Here is a 20,000-nt window from a genome sequence, read left to right on the forward strand (position 1 = left end):
CCCCCTCGCCGTGACGCCCCGCCCATTACCGCACACTCACCTGCAGGCGTGCTCGTTTAACTCCTGCCCTTTGTCCCGGCACTTACGGTGGGACAGCCGGCACTTGCACTCGCAGGTCTGCGGGTTCTGCTCGAAGCTGTGCCGCTTCCGGTGAGAGCAGGGGCTGCAGCGACTCCTGTACAAAGGCAGAGAGAGGGGGGGGGGGGGGGAGAAAGAGGTGAGGCAGCGGACTCCACACCGCGCGATGCCGAGAGCGGACACGTTTGCTCAAGTTCTCATTGGGAAGCCGGGCCGTGCAGTGAGGAGGGAGACGGACAGCCGACTGGGACACTGGACTCAACCGATTCCCTCCCACCGCTTGGTGTGATGGTCGGGTCCCCGCCCTCCGGTGAGATGGTTTCCCCCTTGCACCCCCTCCGGTGAGATGGTTTCCCCCTTGCACCCCCTCCGGTGAGATGGTTTGCCCCCTGCACCCCCTCCGGTGAGATGGTTTGCCCCTTGCACCCCCTCCGGTGAGATGGTTTGCCCCCTGCACCCCCCTCCAGTGAGATGGTTTGTCCCCTGCACCCCCCCCCTCCGGTGAGATGGCTTGCTCCCTGCACCCCAGTCTGGTGCGATGGTTTGCCCCCTGCACCCCCTCTGTTGCCCCCTGCCCCCCTAGTGAGATGGTTGGACCCTTGCACCCCCATCTGGTGAGATGGTTGATCCGACTAGATGCGATGAGCAATGGTGGGCCTGTTCCATTCGGGCCGCAGACACAGGAGGGAAGGGGGGGGTGGGGTGGGCGGTTTCCATAACCCGGATTTGTGAATGAAATGGGAGGATTAACCCCGTGTGGGCACAATCTGGGTATATTTAACGAGAGTCCAGAACAAGGAGACATAACCTTAAAATTAGAGCCAGGCCGTCCAGGGGGGTGATGTCAGGAAACACTTCTTCACACAACGGGTGGGGGAATCTCGATCAAGTGAGGGTCGATGGGCTGGTCGACTGGGGGTAGCATCACAATCTCCACATACAGCGAGTGAGGCACCAGCCGGGGCTGGAGTCTGGGCCATTCCTGCTGTGTGTGTGTGTGGGGGGCGGGGCTCAGTCCCAGCGTTTATCCAATGAGACCTAGCCTTTGAACAGGATTCAATAAACACAAAACATTTCAGGAACAAAAGTGAACACGTCATAGAATATTGGAGAGTCTGTTAGTCACCGAGAGCTGGGGAGTGGGAAAGAGAGAGAGGGAGCGGGAGAGAAACACCAGCACACACCCAGCCAAGCATAAACTCCACCATTAGCCCCGCTCACCACAGACTGGGCCACAACCCTGGAAAGATGGCATTCTGTCACTGATGTGACTGGCGAAATAAATGGTCAATGGGTATGGGAGAGGGGGAGAGGGGGGGGGAATGGGGAGAGGGGGGGATGGGGAGAGGGGAGAGGGGGATGGGGAGAGGGGAGAGGGGGGATGGGGAGAGGGGAGAGGGGGATGGGGAGAGGGGAGAGGGGGGATGGGGAGAGGGGAGAGGGGGGATGGGGAGAGGGGAGAGGGGGATGGGGAGAGGGGAGAGGGGGGATGGGGAGGGGAGAGGGGGGATGGGGAGAGGGGAGAGGGGGATGGGGAGAGGGAGAGGGGGATGGGAGAGGGGAGAGGAGGGATGGGGAGAGGGGAGAGGAGGGATGGGGAGAGGGGAGAGGAGGGATGGGGAGAGGGGAGAGGAGGGATGGGGAGAGGGGAGAGGAGGGATGGGGAGAGGGGGGAGGGGGGATGGGGAGAGGGGGGATGGGGTGAGGGAGAGGGGGGATGGGGAGAGGGGGATGGGGAGAGGGGGATGGGGAGAGGGGGATGGGGAGAGGGGAGAGGGGGGGAAGGGAGGGGAGAGAGGGGAAGGGAGGGGGTTGGGAAGGTAGGGGGAGAGGGGGAGAGGGGAGGGAGGGAGGGAAGGGGGGGAGGGGTGCAGGTGGATATTTTGGGCCAGGTACAGACACACGTACGGGTGAGTGGGGGCTTTGCTTGGCTTTTTCCTGCGTCCTCTCTCAGTCTGTTGCTGGGGCCGCTCTGGTCTGCAAGAAAAATACACAAACTACAGCATCTGGATTGGTCCCAGAGGGGCGTCCGGATATCCCAAGCCCCGATACCGGGATCGGAGCGGGAGCAGTGTCCGATATCCCAAGCCCCGATACCGGGATCGGAGCGGGAGCGGGGTCTGATATCCCAAGCCCCGATACCGGGATCGGAGCGGGAGTGGGGTCTGATATCCCAAGCCCCGATACCTGGGATCAGAAATCAGAATGCAATGCTTGAATCAGCGGTCTGGGAATGTACGCCAACAGTATTGTGTTTAGATTTGGTGATAGCTGTAGGTCACCCTGGAGCTCGTGGGCAGACATAGTGCCCGCAGTGAGGCACTGAGTCCCCCACACAGAGCAGTAAAGGCCCAGGCTCCATCCCGGGCCTAGTGTGGGACCGAGGCTAAAATTAACTCGCTGACCTCGGCACTACATCGAGTCATGCCTCTCCCTGCTGGGCCATCGACCAGAGTGCAGGGGAATTCTCCCCGGTGTCCTGGCCAATATTTGTCCCTCACCCGATAACGGATCTGATCATTATCACATTGCTGTGTGTGGAAGCTTCCTGCCGTGTTTCCCACATTACAACAGTGACGACACTCCAAAAGTGCCTCATTGGCGGAAAAGCGCTTAGACGTCCCAAGGTCGTGATAGGCGGTATATAAATGCAAGTCTTTTAAAGGGAGAATCAGCCAGGGTTCCTGCTCCCGATCACTGCCCAGTGACCCCCTGGGTTAGAGAGAGAGTGAAAGAGAGAGAGAGAGAGAGAGAGGGGAGGGGAAATGTGGAGGGGATGGAAGGAGGATAGAATGACAGGAGAAGGTTGGATGGGAGGCAGGGAGGAGGGAAGAGGAAAGTGAAGGCGGGACGGAGGAGGATAGGGGGAGGAGGGGGGAGAGGGGGTCGGGGAGGGGAGAGGAGAGGGGGTCGGGGAGAGAGGGGAGAGGGTGTCGGGAGAGAGGGGAGAGGGGGTCGGGGAGAGAGGGGAGAGAGGGGAGAGAGGGGAGAGAGGGTTGGGGAGAGAGGGGAGAGGGGGTCGGGGAGAGAGGGGAGAGAGGGTCGGGGAGAGAGGGGAGAGAGAGGGAGAGGGGGTCGGGGGGAGAGGGGGGAGAGGGGGTCGGGGAGAGAGGGGAGAGGGGGTCGGGGAGAGAGGGGAGAGGGGGTCGGGGAGAGAGGGGAGAGGGGGTCGGGGAGAGAGGGGAGAGGGGGTCGGGGAGAGAGGGGAGAGGGAGTCGGGGAGAGAGGGGAGAGGGAGTCGGGGAGAGAGGGGAGAGGGGGTCGGGGAGAGAGGGGAGAGGGGGTCGGGGAGAGAGGGGAGAGAGGGTCGGGGAGAGAGGGGAGAGAGGGTCGGGGAGAGAGGGGAGAGAGGGGAGAGGGGGTCGGGGAGAGAGGGGAGAGAGGGGAGAGAGGGGAGAGAGGGGAGAGAGGGTCGGGGAGAGAGGGGAGAGAGGGAGAGGGAGTCGGGGAGAGAGGGGAGAGGGGGTCGGGGAGAGAGGGGAGAGGGAGTCGGGGAGAGAGGGGAGAGAGGGGAGAGAGGGGAGAGGGAGTCGGGGAGAGAGGGGAGAGGGGGTCGGGGAGAGAGGGAGAGAGGGGAGAGAGGGGAGAGGAGTCGGGGAGAGAGGGGAGAGGAGGTCGGGGAGAGAGGGGAGAGAGGGGAGAGAGGGGAGAGAGGGTCGGGGAGAGAGGGGAGAGAGGGGAGAGGGGGTCGGGGAGAGAGGGGAGAGAGGGGAGAGAGGGGAGAGAGGGGGAGAGAGGGGAGAGAGGGTCGGGGAGAGAGGGGAGAGGGGGTCGGGGAGAGAGGGGAGAGAGGGGAGAGAGGGAGAGAGGGGAGAGAGGGGAGAGGGGAGAGAGGGAGAGAGGGGAGAGGGGGGGGTGGGGGAGAGAGGGGAGAGAGGGTCGGGGAGAGAGGGGAGAGGGGGGTCGGGGAGAGAGGGGAGAGGGGGGAGAGGGGAGAGGGGGTCGGGGAGAGAGGGGAGAGAGGGTCGGGGAGAGAGGGGAGAGGGGGTCGGGGAGAGAGGGGAGAGGGGGTCGGGGAGAGAGGGGAGAGGAGGTCGGGGAGAGAGGGGAGAGGGGGTCGGGGAGAGAGGGGAGAGGGGGTCGGGGAGAGAGGGGAGAGGAGGTCGGGGAGAGAGGGGAGAGGGGGTCGGGGAGAGAGGGGAGAGAGGGGGAGAGGGGAGAGGGGTCGGGGAGAGAGGGGAGAGAGGGTCGGGGAGAGAGGGGAGAGGGGGTCGGGGAGAGAGGGGAGAGAGGGGAGAGAGGGGAGAGGGGGTCGGGGAGAGAGGGGAGAGGGGGTCGGGGAGAGAGGGGAGAGGGGGTCGGGGAGAGAGGGGAGAGGGGGGTCGGGGAGAGAGGGGAGAGGGGGGTCGGGGAGAGAGGGGAGAGGAGGTCGGGGAGAGAGGGGAGAGGGGGTCGGGGAGAGAGGGGAGAGGGGGTCGGGGAGAGAGGGGAGAGGGGGTCGGGGAGAGAGGGGAGAGGGGGTCGGGGAGAGAGGGTCGGGGAGAGAGGGGAGAGGGGGTCGGGGAGAGAGGGGAGAGGGGGGTCGGGGAGAGAGGGGAGAGGGGGTCGGGGAGAGAGGGGAGAGGGGGTCGGGGAGAGAGGGTCGGGGAGAGAGGGGAGAGGAGGTCGGGGAGAGAGGGGAGAGGGGGTCGGGGAGAGAGGGTCGGGGAGAGAGGGGAGAGGGGGTCGGGGAGAGAGGGGAGAGGGGGGTCGGGGAGAGAGGGGGGTCGGGGAGATGGGGGAGGGAACGCGGCTCACCCTGTGGGTGCCAGCCCAGCCCAGCTGGCTGTGCGTGGAGCAGTACGGAGGGGAGCAGTGGAGAGAGCCGACAACCCTGGCTCTCCTGCCGGCCGGGCTGGCCCATACAGGTTGGTGGCGAGTGGTTTCTGCAGAAAGAGAACAAAAAGAGAGAGAGAGAGAGAGAGCGAGCGGAGAGGTGCAAACCAGGAGTTAGAGCGCAACCTATTCTGGGCCAGCCGCCAAACAGAGAGAAAGGTGGCGGAATGGCCCACTGCCAGTGAGAATCAAGGATGGAGATTGGCCGGCACGGGCTCGAGGGGCGAAACGACACACCCGGTGTGGGACTCAGCCCTGCCCACACACAGACACACACAGCAGCAAAGGCCCAGGCTCCATCTGAGGCCTATGCGAGGTAGGCCGGGTCAGCGGCTGGACTGGGAAACATTGCCTGCCGTGCATCCTTCTGCTTCCCACCATCCATCCCTGGCTGAATTGGGAGCAAAAAGGACCAACAATACCTCACCGCAACTGTACATGCCCTGGGAGTGTTTGATGGGACAGTGTAGAGGGAGCTTTACTCTGTATTTAACCCCCTGTACCTGCCCTGGGAGTGTTTGATGGGACAGTGTAGAGAGAGCTTTACTCTATATCTAACCCCCTGTACCTGCCCTGGGAGTGTGTGATGGGACAGTGTAGAGGGAGCTTTACTCTGTATCTAACCCCCTGTACCTGCCCTGGGAGTGTTTGATGGGACAGTGTAGAGGGAGCTTTACTCTGTATCTAACCCCGTGCTGTACCTGCCCTGGGAGTGTTTGATGGGACAGTGTAGAGGGAGCTTTACTCTGTATCTAACCCCCTGTACCTGCCCTGGGAGTGTTTGATGGGACAGTGTAGAGGGAGCTTTACTCTGTATCTAACCCCCTGGACCTGCCCTGGGAGTGTTTGATGGGACAGTGTAGAGGGAGCTTTACTCTGTATCTAACCCCCTGGACCTGCCCTGGGAGTGTTTGATGGGACAGTGTAGAGGGAGCTTTACTCTGTATCTAACCCCCTGTACCTGCCCTGGGAGTGTTTGATGGGACAGTGTAGAGGGAGCTTTACTCTGTATCTAACCCCGTGCTGTACCTGCCCTGGGAGTGTTTGATGGGGACAGTGTAGAGGGAGTTTTACTCTGTATCTAACCCCGTGCTGTACCTGCCCTGGGAGTGTTTGATGGGACAGTGTAGAGGGAGCTTTACTCTGTATCTAACCCCCTGTACCTGCCCTGGGAGTGTTTGATGGGACAGTGTAGAGGGAGCTTTACTCTGTATCTAACCCCGTGCTGTACCTGCCCTGGGAGTGTTTGATGGGACAGTGTAGAGGGAGCTTTACTCTGTATCTAACCCCGTGCTGTACCTGCCCTGGGTGTGTTTGATGGGACAGTGTAGAGGGAGCTTTACTCTGTATCTAACCCCCTGTACCTGCCTTCACCATAATGGGCACAAAAAATAAAATCACAGAAGGTTGTGAGTTCGATCCCCACTCCAGAGACTTGAGCATAAAATCTAGGCTGACACTCCAGTGCAGTACTGAGGGAGCGCCGCACTGTCGGAGGGGCAGTACTGAGGGAGCGCCGCACTGTCGGAGGGGCAGTACTGAGGGAGCGCCGCACAGTCGGAGGGGCAGTACTGAGAGAGCGCCACACTGTCGGAGGGGCAGTACTGAGGGAGCGGCGCACTGTCGGAGGGGCAGTACTGAGGGAGCGCCGCACTGTCGGAGGTGCCGTCTTGCAGACAAGACGTTAAACCGAGGCCCCATCTGCTCTCTCGGGTGGATGTAAAAGATCCCACGGCCACTATTGGAAGAGGAGCAGGGGGAGTTCTCCCCGGTGTCCTGGGACCAATATTTATCCCTCAACCAACATCACTTAAAACAGATTTATCCGGTCATTATCACATTGCTGTGTGTGGGAGCTTGCTGTGCGCAAATTGACTGCCGTGTTTCCCACATTACAACAGTGACCACACTCAAAAGTGCTTCATTGGCTGTAAAGCGCTCTGGGACGTCCCGAGATGAGGAAAGGCGCTATAGAAATGGGAGCCTCCTTTTCTTCCACTTCCCAGCGCACAGCACAATAATGACAATATAAAATCCGTGGCCTTACCTTGCTGGGACCTCTTTTACATCTTTCTTTGGTCTAAAAAGGGAAAGAGAGAGACATGTTTAGGCTGAGGCCTAAGCAGCGTGTGAGGGCCCAGCCCTGCGACAGGGTACAACCGTACCCCAGCGACACTACGAGAATCTGGGGTAATCTGATTGCCCCCTCTCTCGACCCCTTGCTGGGGTGGGAAGGGGTTAATTTCACTGGTCCCAGATCTCTGCGTCCTCCAATTCTGCCCACTTGCTCATCCTCCGATTTCCATCGCTCCATCATTGGCGACCGAGTCTGCAGCTGCCTGGGCCCCAAGCTCTGGAACTCCCTCCCTAAACCTCTCCGCCTCTCTCTGCTCCTTCAAGATACTCCGTAAAACCGACCTGTAAGGTGTCAGCTGTGGCTCAGTGGGCAGCACACTCCTGCTCTGAGTCAGCAGGTTGTGGGTTCGAGTCCCACTCCAGGGTCTGGAGCACAAAACTCCAGGCCGACACACTCCCAGCGTGGTACTGAGGGAGCCCCGCACTGTCGGAGGGGCAGTACTGAGGGAGCGCCGCACTGTCGGAGGGGCAGTACTGAGGGAGCCCCGCACTGTCGGAGGGGCAGTACTGAGGGAGCGCCGCACTGTCGGAGGGGCAGTACTGAGGGAGCGCCGCACTGTCGGAGGGGCGGTACTGAGGGAGCGCCGCACTGTCGGAGGGGCGGTACTGAGGGAGCACCGCACTGTCGGAGGGGCAGTACTGAGGGAGCGCCGCACTGTCGGAGGGGCAATACTGAGGGAGCGCCACACTGTTGGAGGGGCGCCTTTCAGATGAGACGTTAAACCAAGGCTCTGTCTCTCAGGCGGACGTAAAAGATCCCATGGCACTATTGGAAGAAGAGCAGGGGAAGTTCTCCCCGGTGTCCTGGGGCCAATATTTAGCCCTCAATCAACATCACTAAAACAGACGATCTGGGTCATTATCACATTGCTGTTTGTGGGAGCTTGCTGTGCGCAAATTGGCTGCTGCGTTTCCCACATTACAACAGTGACTACACTCCAAAAGTACTTCATTGGCTGTAAACAAAGAAAATAGGTGCAGGAGTAGGCCATTCGGCCCTTCGAGCCTGCACCACCATTCAATATGATCATGGCTGATCATTCACCTCAGTACCCCATTCCTGCTTTCTCTCCATACCGCTTGATCCCTTTAGCCGTAAGGGCCACATCTAACTCCCTTTTGAATATATCTAACGAACTGGCCTCAACAACTTTCTGTGGTAGAGAATTCCACAGGTTCACAATTCTCTGAGTGAAGAAGTTTCTCCTCATCTCGGTCCTAAATGGCTCACCCCTTATCCTTAGACTGTGTCCCCTGGCTCTGGACTTTCCCAACATCGGGAACATTCTTCCTGCATCTAACCTGTCCAGTCCTGTCAGAATTTTATGTTTCTGTGAGAACCCCTCTCATTCTTCTAAACTCCAGTGAATACAGGCCTAGTCGATCCAGTCTTTCTTCATATGTCAGTCCAGCCATCCCGGGAATCAGTCTGGTGAACCTTCGCTGCACTCCCTCAATAGCAAGAATGTCCTTCCTCAGGTTAGGAGACCAAAACTGAACACAATACTCCAGGTGAGGCCTCACCAAGGCCCTGTACAACTGCAGTAAGATCTCCCTGCTCCTATACTCAAATCCTCTCGCTATGAAGGCCAACATGCCATTTGCCTTCCCCTAAAGCGTTTTGAGACGTCCGGTGGTCGGGAAAGGCGCCATATAAACGCAAGTCTTTTCTTTTTAACCAAGCTTGAGTTCACCTGTCCCGAATATCTCCTTATGCGGCTTGGTGTCAAATTCTTGTCTGACTTCGGCTCCCGTGAAGTGCCCTGCGAGGTTTTATTACATTAAAGTTGATAACAGGGGGCTTGCGAGGAGTGGGTTGACAAGCTGTGGGAGTGGAGGAGGTTACACGGGCGATGGGAAAAGGCCCCGAGAGTCACGCGCGAGGGGCCCGAAACAGGCAGGAAACCAGATCCAGAAGCAATGGCTCAGAGTTCCCCTTCTGCCGGCCTCAGCCTGCTGAGTGTGCACAAGGCCAAGGGAGATTGTGCCTCGAGCAGCTGGGCTCAGTGCCGAGGACCGGGGAGGGGGGGGTGGAGAATAATCCAGCTCTCGCTTGATGCAAACAGCCCGGGTCACACCTGCCACCGTTGGGCCCGATTGGCGAGCGGCAGGGACCCTGGTCACACCTCCTGCCAACACCACGTCATGTTTGTCCCCCTTTCCCCCACTCCCCTCTTCCTCCCCCACACCCCTTCCCCTCCCAACGCTTGCTGGAGTCCGGGCTCCACCCAAGAGACTGGGCCTGGGGTTAGGGGAGAGACACAGACCGGGCCTGGGGTTAGGGGAGAGACACAGACCGGGCCTGGGGTTAGGGGAGAGACACAGACAGACCCTGGGGTTAGGAGAGAGACACAGACCGGGCCTGGGGTTAGGGGAGAGACACAGACCGGGCCTGGGGTTAGGGGAGAGACACAGACCGGCCCTGGGGTTAGGGGAGAGACACAGACCGGGCCTGGGGTTAGAGGGTGGGACACAGACCGGGCTTGGGGTTAGGGGAGAGACACAGACCGGGCCTGGGGTTAGGGGAGAGACACAGACTGGGCCTGGGGTTAGGGGAGACACACAGACCGGCCATAGGGTTAGGGGAGAGACACAGACCGGGCCTGGGGTTAGGGGAGACACACAGACCGGGCCTGGGGTTAGGGGAGAGACACAGACCGGGCCTGGGGTTAGGGGAGAGACACAGACCGGGCCTGGGGTTAGGGGAGACACACAGACCGGGCCTGGGGTTAGGGGAGAGACACAGACCGGGCCTGGGGTTAGGGGAGAGACACAGACCGGGCCTGGGGTTAGGGGAGAGACACAGACTGCGCCTGGGGTTAGGGGAGAGACATAGACTGGGCCTGGGGTTAGGGGAGACACACAGACTGGGCCTGGGGTAAGGGGGGGAGATACAGACAGGGCCTGGGTTTCGGGAAGAGACATAGACAGGGCCTGGGGTTAGGGAAGAGACATAGACTGGGCCTGGGGTTAGGGGAGAGACACAGACCGGGCCTGGGGTTAGGGGAGAGACACAGACCGGGCCTGGGGTTAGGGAAGAGACATAGACTGGGCCTGGGGTTAGGGGAGAGACACAGATAGGGCCTGGGGTTCGGGAAGAGACATAGACTGGGCCTGGGGTTAGGGGAGAGACACAGACTGGGCCTGGGGTTATGGGAGAGACACAGACTGGGCCTGGGGTTAGGGGAGAGACACAGACAGGGCCTGGGGTTGGGGGAGAGACACTGACAGCACCTGGGGTTAGAGGGTGGGACAGACCCTGGGGTTGGGGGAGAGACACATACCGGGCCTGGGGTTGGGGGAGAGACACAGACCGGGCCTGGGGTTAGGGGAGAGACACATACAGACCCTGGGGTTGGGGGAGAGACACAGACAGACCCTGGGGTTAGGGGAGAGACACAGACCGGGCCTGGGGTTAGGGGAGGGACACAGACCGGGCCTGGGGTTAGGGGAGAGACACAGACCGGGCCTGGGGTTAGGGGAGAGACACAGACCGGGCCTGGGGTTCGGGGACGGACACAGACCGGGCCTGGGGTTAGGGGAGGGACGGGGACAGACCCTGGGCCTGGGGTTAGGGGAGACACAGACCGGGCCTGGGGTTAGGGGAGAGACACAGACCGGGCCTGGGGTTAGGGGACGGACACAGACAGGGCCTGGGGTTCGGGGAGAGACACAGGTTGGGCCTGGGGTTAGGGGAGACACACAGACCGGGCCTGGGGTTAGGGGAGGGACACAGACCGGGCCTGGGGTTAGGGGAAAAACATAGACTGGGCCTGGGGTTAGGGGAGGGACACAGACCGGGCCTGGGGTTAGGGGAGAGACACAGACCGGGCCTGGGGTTAGGGGAGAGACACAGACCGGGCCTGGGGTTAGGGGAGAGACACAGACCGGGCCTGGGGTTAGGGGAGAGACACAGACCGGGCCTGGGGTTAGGGGAGAGACACAGACCGGGCCTGGGGTTAGGGGAGAGACACAGACCGGGCCTGGGGTTAGGGGAGGGACACAGACCGGGCCTGGGGTTAGGGGAGAGACACAGACTGGGCCTGGGGTTAGGGGAGAGACACAGATAGGGCCCGGGGTTAGGGGAGAGACACAGATAGGGCCTGGGGTTAGGGGAGGGACACAGACCGGGCCTGGGGTTAGGGGACGGACACAGACCGGGCCTGGGGTTAGGGGACGGACACAGACCGGGCCTGGCGTTAGGGGAGGGAAGGGGACAGACCCTGGGCCTGGGGTTCGGGCCTCGATATTTGGGTCTTACCTGCACTCACAGCGTCTGTGCTGTGTAAAGGACATTTCTACCAAGTCCGTAGTTTGATGTTTCACTTTTAAAATCTGCAAAGGGAGAAAATGGAACACATTTAATCAGCGGCTGCACAACCAGACACTTAAAGTCAAACGCTCGGGAGAAGCAGGCAAGAATTTGGGACCGAGGGACATTCCCAGAGACCTGCACCATGTCATCACCCTCTGCATGGTTATAGAATAACACACCGTGTCTTACCAATAAATACAGCTGTGTGATACCCAACAACACGCTGTGTTATTACACAATATATAATAAAAGAGGGAATATCTGGACTGGCAATAAACGACACATGATTCTTAGACCCAGTCAGCCAGCCATGGCTCACAGGGTAGAACTCAGAGTCAGAAAGTTGTGGGTTCGAGTCCCACTCCAGAGACTCAAGCCCATAATCCAGGCCGACATTCCCAGTCCAGTACCGAGGGAGCCCCGCACTGTCGGAGGGGCGGTGCTGAGGGAGTGCTGCACTGTCAGAGGGGCGGTGCTGAGGGAGCCCCGCACTGTCGGAGGGGCAGTACTGAGGGAGCGCCACACTGTCAGAGGGGCAGTACTGAGGGAGTGCTGCACTGTCGGAGGGGCAGGACTGAGGGAGCCCCGCAGTGTTGGAGGGGCAGTACTGAGGGAGCCCCGCACTGTCGGAGGGGCAGTACTGAGGGAACACCGCACTGTCGGAGGGGCAGTACTGAGGGAGCGCCGCACTGTCGGAGGGGCAGTGCTGAGAGAGTGCCGCACTGTCGGAGGGGCAGTACTGAGGGAGCGCCGCACTGTCGGAGGGGCAGTACTGAGGGAGCGCCGCACTGTCGGAGGGGCAGTACTGAGGGCGCACCGCACTGTCGGAGGGGCAGTACTGAGGGAGCGCCGCACTGTCGGAGGGGCAGTACTGAGGGAACACCGCACTGTCGGACGGGCAGTACTGAGGGAGCGCCGCACTGTCGGAGTTGCCATCTTTCAGATGAGACATTAAACCGAGGCCCCGTCTGCCCTCTCGGGTGGATGTAAAAGATCCCGGGGCCACTATTGGAAGAAGAGCAGGGGGAGTTCTCCCCGGTGTCCTGGGGCCAATATTTATCCCTCAACCAACATCACTAAAACAGATGATCCGGGTCACTATCACGTTGCTGTGTGTGGGAGCTTGCTGTGCGCAAATTGGCGTTTCCCACAATACAACAGTGAGCACATCTGACAAAAAAAGTACTTCATTGGCTGTGAATCGCCTTGGGTCGTCTGGTGGACTTTGATTGTGTCTCGGTGATGATTTACTGCCCTGGTGTGTTGCGAAGGGGGTGGGGGGGCACAGCTCTTGTGAAGGTGGGGGAGAGGGGGGGCTTTACCTGCATGAGCACAGTGCCAGTGTCGGTGGGGACACACTGCAGTTGCTCATCGTTGCAGCAGCCGGAGCAGCGGGTGAGCAGGACACAGGACGGCACAAAGATGAACTCCACCTCGTTGGGGTATTCGCTATTGATGGCCACCAGAGTCTCGCGGGTCTGGCACACCGAGCGCCAGTACACGTCCATCCAGGTCACCGCTGTGGGGGCAAAGGGCAGCTCAGTCTGTGCCGCGAACAATCCTCACACAATCATCCCCCTCACAACCCCCCCTCACAACCCACCCACCCTCAAACACCCCCCCCCCCCAACCCCCCCCTCACAACCCCCCCCCCCCCCAAACACCCCCACCCCACCCCACCCCCACCCTCAAACCCCCCCCTCACAACCCACCCCCCTCAAACCCCCCCACCCCTCACAACCCACCCCCCCTCAAACACCCCCCCACCCCACCCCACCCCCACCCTCAAACCCCCCCCTCACAACCCCCCCCTCAAACACCCCCCCCCTCAAACCCCCCCCTCACAACCCACCCCACCCTCAAACACCCCCCACCCCACCCCACCCTCAAACCCCCCCCTCACAACCCACCCCCCTCAAACACCCCCACCCCACCCTCAAAACCCCCCTCACAAACCCCCCCCCCTCAAACACCCCCCACCCCACCCCCACCCTCAAACCCCCCCCTCACAACCCACCCCACCCTCAAACCCCCCCCACCCCACCCCACCCTCAAACCCCCCCCTCACAACCCACCCCCCCTCAAACACCCCCCACCCCACCCCACCCTCAAACCCCCCCCTCACAACCCACCCCCCTCAAACCCCCCCACCCCTCACAACCCACCCCCCCTCAAACACCCCCCACCCCTCAGAACCCCCCCCCACCCTCAAACCCCCCCACCCCACCCCCACCCCTCACAACCCACCCCCCCTCACAACCCACCCCCCCTCAAACACCCCCCACCCTCAAACACTCCCCACCCCTCAAACACCCCCACCCCTCACAACCCCTCCCACCCCACCCCCACCTTCAAACACCCCCGACCCCACCCCCACCCTCAAACCCCCCCCTCACAACCCCCCCACCATCAAACCCCCCCTCACAACCCCCCCACCCTCAAACACCCCCCCACCCTCAAACACCCCCCACCCCACCCCCACCCTCAAACACCCCCCCACCCTCAAACACCCACCACCCCACCCCCAAACACCCCCCCTCACAACCCCCCCCACTCCATCCCCACCCTCAAACACCCCCCACCCCACCCCCACCCTCAAACCCCCCCCTCACAGCCCCCCCACCCTCAAACCCCCCCACCCACCCCCACCCTCAAACACCCCCCCTCACAACCCCCCACACCCTCAAACACCCCCCCTCACTCAAACACCCCACCACACAAACCCCCGATCCCACAATCCCCCTCCACCCCACTCTCTTCCGCCTCCCCCCAAGCCCTCACCTCTGAAACCTTTACATTCTTGTGAGACAGACACACACACACACACACTGTTATTCTATATATAAACCCAATACTGTACCTGCCCTGGGAGTGTTTGATGGGACAGTGTAGAGGGAGCTTTACTCTGTATCTAACCCCCTGTACCTGCCCTGGGAGTGTGTGATGGGACAGTGTAGAGGGAGCTTTACTCTGTATCTAACCCCCTGTACCTGCCCTGGGAGTGTTTGATGGGTACAGTGTAGAGGGAGCTTTACTCTGTATCTAACCCCCTGTACCTGCCCTGGAAGTGTGTGATGGGACAGTGTAGAGGGAGCTTTACTCTGTATCTAACCCCCTGTACCTGCCCTGGGAGTGTTTGATGGGGACAGTGTAGAGGGAGCTTTACTCTGTATCTAACCCCCTGTACCTGCCCTGGGAGTGTGTGATGGGACAGTGTAGAGGGAGCTTCACTCTGTATCTAACCCCCTGTACCTGCCCCGGGAGTGTTTGATGGGACAGTGTAGAGGGAGCTTTACTCTGTATCTAACCCCCTGTACCTGCCCTGGGAGTGTTTGATGGGGACAGTGTAGAGGGAGCTTTACTCTGTATCTAACCCCGTGCTGTACCTGCCCTGGGAGTGTTTGATGGGGACAGTGTAGAGAGAGCTTTACTCTGTATCTAACCCCGTGCTGTACCTGCCCTGGGAGTGTTTGATGGGACAGTGTAGAGGGAGCTTTACTCTGTATCTAACCCCGTGCTGTACCTGTCCTGGGAGTGTTTGATGGGACAGTGTAGAGGGAGCTTTACTCTGTATCTAACTCCCTGTACCTGCCCTGGGTGTGTTTGATGGGACAGTGTAGAGGGAGCTTTACTCTGTATCTAACCCCGTGCTGTACCTGCCCTGGGAGTGTTTGATGGGACAGTGTAGAGGGAGCTTTACTCTGTATCTAACCCCGTGCTGTACCTGCCCTGAGAGTGTTTGATGGGACAGTGTAGAGGGAGCTTTACTCTGTATCTAACCCCCTGTACCTGCCCTGGGAGTGTTTGATGGGACAGTGTAGAGGGAGCTTTACTCTGTATCTAACCCCCTGTACCTGCCCTGGGAGTGTTTGATGGGACAGTGTAGAGGGAGCTTTACTCTGTATCTAACCCCCTGTACCTGCCCTGGGAGCGAGCAGTAAAATTGAAGTTTACAGTTAGAGTTACAGCCTCGTACCTTGATGCGACAATTGTTGGGCCTCCCGAGGATAGTTTGAAGGCTAAAATGGAAAGGAAGAGGTTAAAATTCGGCGTGTCGAATTCCGAGAGCTGTTTCAGACGTCTAAAAACCTTATTGGAGAAAGTTACAACCAGCATCGGCGAGCTGAAGAGAGATGGTGACCAAGTCGGACCCAGAGTCACATCGGAGCTCGAGGTCTTGACCACAGCCTGACCTCCGACCCCAGCACCCCCATTCTCAAATCGATTGCTGAATGACCAGGAGGGTCAGTGAGATACGCAGTCACCTGGAACTGCTCCATCTCCCCCTCGGAGCAGCCCGACTCGGAATGAACACAAACCCCTCCCCGCCACCTGCTCAGTCCACTTGAGAGAAAGAAATAAAGACTTGTATTTATATAGCGCCTTTCACGACCACCGGACGTCCCAAAGCGCTTTGCAGCCAATGAAGTACTTTTTCTGAAGTGTGGTCGCTGTTGTATTGTGGGAAACGCGGCAGCCAATTTGCGCACAGCAAGCTCCCACACACAGCAATGTGATAATGACCCGGATCATGTCGCTCCCTCAGTACTGCCCCTCCGACAGTGTGGCGCTCCCTCAGTACTGCCCCTCCGACAGCGGAGTACGGTGCTCCCTCAGTACTGCCCCTCCGACAGCGGAGTACGGTGCTCCCTCAGTACTGCCCCTCCGACAGCAGAGTACGGTGCTCCCTCAGCACTGCCCCTCCGACAGTGTGGCACTCCCTCAGTACTGCCCCTCCGACAGCGCAGTACGGCACTCCCTCAGTACTGCCCCTCCGACAGCGCAGTACGGCACTCCCTCAGTACTGCCCCTCCGACAGCGCAGTATGGCACTCCTTCAGTACTGCCCCTCCGACAGTGCGGCGCTCCTCCAGGAGTGGGACTTGAACCCACAACCTGCTGACTCAGAGGCGAGAGAGCTGTTCCACTCACACAAAGGGCGCGCTCCGTACACACACACGCGCGTCGCACGGGCCGGGGATCAAGTCTGGGCCGTTCTGGTCAGCCACATTGTGGCTTGTTTAACTAACTCTTGATGGGCAAGAAGCTCTTCCCCACCCCCCCCCCCCCGCCACCCGCCCTCTGACCCCTGACCCTCTCCCCCACTGAGAGAGGGTCACCCCTCGATGGTAAATCAGACAATTCCCTTTCCAATAGGGACGTACTTTCATCATCATCGGATGAGACGTTAAACCGAGGCCCGGTCTGCCCTCTCAGGAGGACGTAAAAGATCCCATGACGCTGCTTGAAGAAGAGCAGGGGGAGTTCTCCCCGGTGTCCTGGGGCCAATATTTATCCCTCGACCAACATCACTGAAACAGATGATCTGGGTCATTATCACATTGCTGTGTGTGGGAGCTTGCTGTGCGCAAATTGGCGTTTCCCACATTACAACAGTGACTGCACGCCAAAAGTACTTCATTGGCTGTGAGGTGCTTTGGGATGGTGGGGGACAGGTGCTATATCAATGCAAGTCTTTCTTGCTATCTGCCCGTCAATACATCCGATTCCCGGCATTGTCTGACGGGAAATACAGCGTCCTCCGAAGCTGTACCCTTCGTACACGAGCAACGACATCGACCCTCAGACAGTCTACACAAGACAGGCGGCTCATAAACCTGCCCCAGTACAGTGTATAAACCCCACATACCCCCCGCCATCATCATCATAGGCAGTCCCTCGCAATCGAGGAAGACTTGCTTCCACTCTTAACACGAGTCCTTAGGTGGCTGAACAGTCCAATACGGGAACCACAGTCCCTGTCACAGGAGGGACAGACAGTGGTTGAGGGAAGGGGAGGGTGGGACTGGTTTGCCGCACGCTCCTTCCGCTGCCTGCGCTTGGTTTCTGCACGCTCTCGGCGACGAGACTCGAGGTGCTCAGCGCCCTCCCGGATGCACTTCCTCCACTTAGGGCGGACTGGTCTTTGGCCCAGGGACTCCCAGGTGTCGGTGGGGATGTTGCACTTTATCAGGGAGGCTTTGAGGGTGGTCCCTGTAACGTTTCCTCTGTCTACCTTGGGTTTGTTTGCCGTGAAGGAGTTCCGAGTAGAGCGCTTGCTTTGGGAGTCTCGTGTCTGGAATGCGGACAATGTGGCCCACCCACACACCCCCCCAACACAGTGTATAAACCCCCACACACACACACACACACACACACACACACCCCAATACAGTGTATAAACACCCCCACCACACACACACACACACACCCCAATACAGTGTATAAACCCCCCCCCCACACACACACACACACACCCCAACAGTGTATAAACCCCCCCCCCCCCACACACACACACACACCAATACAGTGTATAAACATCTCCCCCCCACACACACACCCCAACAGTGTATAAACCCCCCCCCCCCCACACACACACACACACACACACCAACACAGTGTATAAACACCCCCCACACACACACACCCTAACAGTGTATAAACCCCCCCCCCACACACACACACACACACCAACACAGTGTATAAACACCCCCCCCCCACACACACACCCCAACAGTGTATAAACCCCCCCCCCACACACACACACACAAACACAGTGTATAAACCCCCCCCCCCCCACACACACACACACACCCCAACAGTGTATAAACACCCCCCACACACACACACACACCAACACAGTGTATAAACACCCCCCCCCACACACACACCCCAACAGTGTATAAACACCCCCCCCCCCCACACACACACACACCAACACAGTGTATAAACCCCCCCCCCCCACACACACACACACCAACACAGTGTATAAACCCCCCTCCCCCCACACACACACACCCCAATACAGTGTATAAACATCCCCCCCCCCACACACACACCCCAACAGTGTATAAACCCCCCCCCCCACACACACACACACCCCAATACAGTGTATAAACCCCCCCCCCACACACACACACCAATACAGTGTATAAACCCCCCCCCCCCACACACACACACACACACACACCCCAACAGTGTATAAACCCCCCCCCACACACACACACACACACCAACACAGTGTATAAACACCCCCCACACACACACACCCCAACAGTGTATAAACCGCCCCCCCCCACACACACACACACACACACACCAACACAGTGTATAAACACCCCCCCCCACACACACCCCAACAGTGTATAAACCCCCCCCCCCACACACACACACACACCCCAACAGTGTATAAACACCCCCCACACACACACACACACACACACACCAACACAGTGTATAAACACCCCCCCCACACACACACACCCCAACAGTGTATAAACCCCCCCCCACACACACACACACACCAACACAGTGTATAAACCCCCCCCCCCCACACACACACACACACCAACACAGTGTATAAACACCCCCCCCCACACACACACACACCAACACAGTGTATAAACCCCCCCCACCCACACACACACACACACCCCAACAGTGTATAAACACCCCACACACACACACACACACACACACACCAAACACAGTGTATAAACACCCCCCCACACACACACACACACACACACACACACCAACACAGTGTATAAACCCCCCCCCCCCCCACACACACACACACACCAACACAGTGTATAAACCCCCCCCCCCCACACACACACACACACCAACACAGTGTATAAACAACCCCCCCCACACACACACACCAACACAGTGTATAACCCCCCCCACCCACACACACACACACACCCCAACAGTGTATAAACACCCCCACACACACACACACACACACACACACCAACACAGTGTATAAACACCCCCCCACACACACACACACACACACACACACACACCAACACAGTGTATAAACCCCCCCCCCACACACACACACACCCAACACAGTGTATAAACACCCCCCCCACACACACACACACACACACACACCCAACACAGTGTATAAACCCCCCCCCCCCCACACACACACCCCAACAGTGTATAAACCCCCCCCCCACACACACACACACCCCCAATACAGTGTATAAACCCCCCCCCCCCACACACACACACACCCCCAATACAGTGTATAAACCCCCCCCCACACACACACACACACACACCCCAATACAGTGTATAAACCCCCCCCCATACACACACACACACACACCCCCAATACAGTGTATAAACCCCCCCCCCCATACACACACACACACACCCCCATACAGTGTATAAACCCCCCCCCCACACACACACACACACCCAATACAGTGTATAAACCCCCCCCATACACACACACACACACACCCCCAATACAGTGTATAAACCCCCCCCCCATACACACACACACACCCCTCAATACAGTGTATAAACCCCCCCCCCCATACACACACACACACACACACCCCCCCAATACAGTGTATAAACCCCCCCCCCACACACACACACACACCCCCAATACAGTGTATAAACCCCCCCCCCCACACACACACACACCCCCAATACAGTGTATAAACCCCCCCCCCACACACACACACACCCCCAATACAGTGTATAAACCCCCCCCCCACACACACACACACCCCCAATACAGTGTATAAACCCCCCCCCCACACACACACACACCCCCAATACAGTGTATAAACCCCCCCCCCCACACACACACACACCCCCAATACAGTGTATAAACCCCCCCCCACACACAC

The 20,000-nt window shown here is 59.4% G+C and overlaps 1 protein-coding gene across 5 annotated transcripts in view; it reads right to left on the reverse strand.

Moving 5' to 3' along the window:
* Nucleotides 1–36: 36 nt before the first annotated feature.
* LOC139239457 (vascular endothelial growth factor A-like) overlaps nt 37–20,000 on the reverse strand; it is a 53,687-nt gene continuing 33,723 nt past the window's right edge. For 3 of the 5 annotated variants that reach the window (XM_070868216.1, XM_070868215.1, XM_070868218.1), the window contains exons 2-8: nt 15,321–15,363; nt 12,667–12,863; nt 11,291–11,364; nt 6,941–6,973; nt 4,816–4,943; nt 1,987–2,055; nt 44–175 (exon numbers count right to left, since the gene is read on the reverse strand). In XM_070868216.1, coding sequence (XP_070724317.1) covers nt 57–175; nt 1,987–2,055; nt 4,816–4,943; nt 6,941–6,973; nt 11,291–11,364; nt 12,667–12,863; nt 15,321–15,363 — 663 coding nt within the window. In that variant the 3' untranslated portion in view covers nt 44–56. Of the gene's footprint in view, nt 176–1,986; nt 2,056–4,815; nt 4,944–6,940; nt 6,974–11,290; nt 11,365–12,666; nt 12,864–15,320; nt 15,364–20,000 lie in introns of all 5 variants that reach the window. The other 2 variants (XM_070868217.1, XM_070868219.1) reach the window with 2 other exon arrangements.

This window comes from Pristiophorus japonicus, chromosome 27 (genome assembly GCF_044704955.1).
Source record: "Pristiophorus japonicus isolate sPriJap1 chromosome 27, sPriJap1.hap1, whole genome shotgun sequence".
Classification (NCBI taxonomy): domain Eukaryota; kingdom Metazoa; phylum Chordata; class Chondrichthyes; family Pristiophoridae; genus Pristiophorus; species Pristiophorus japonicus.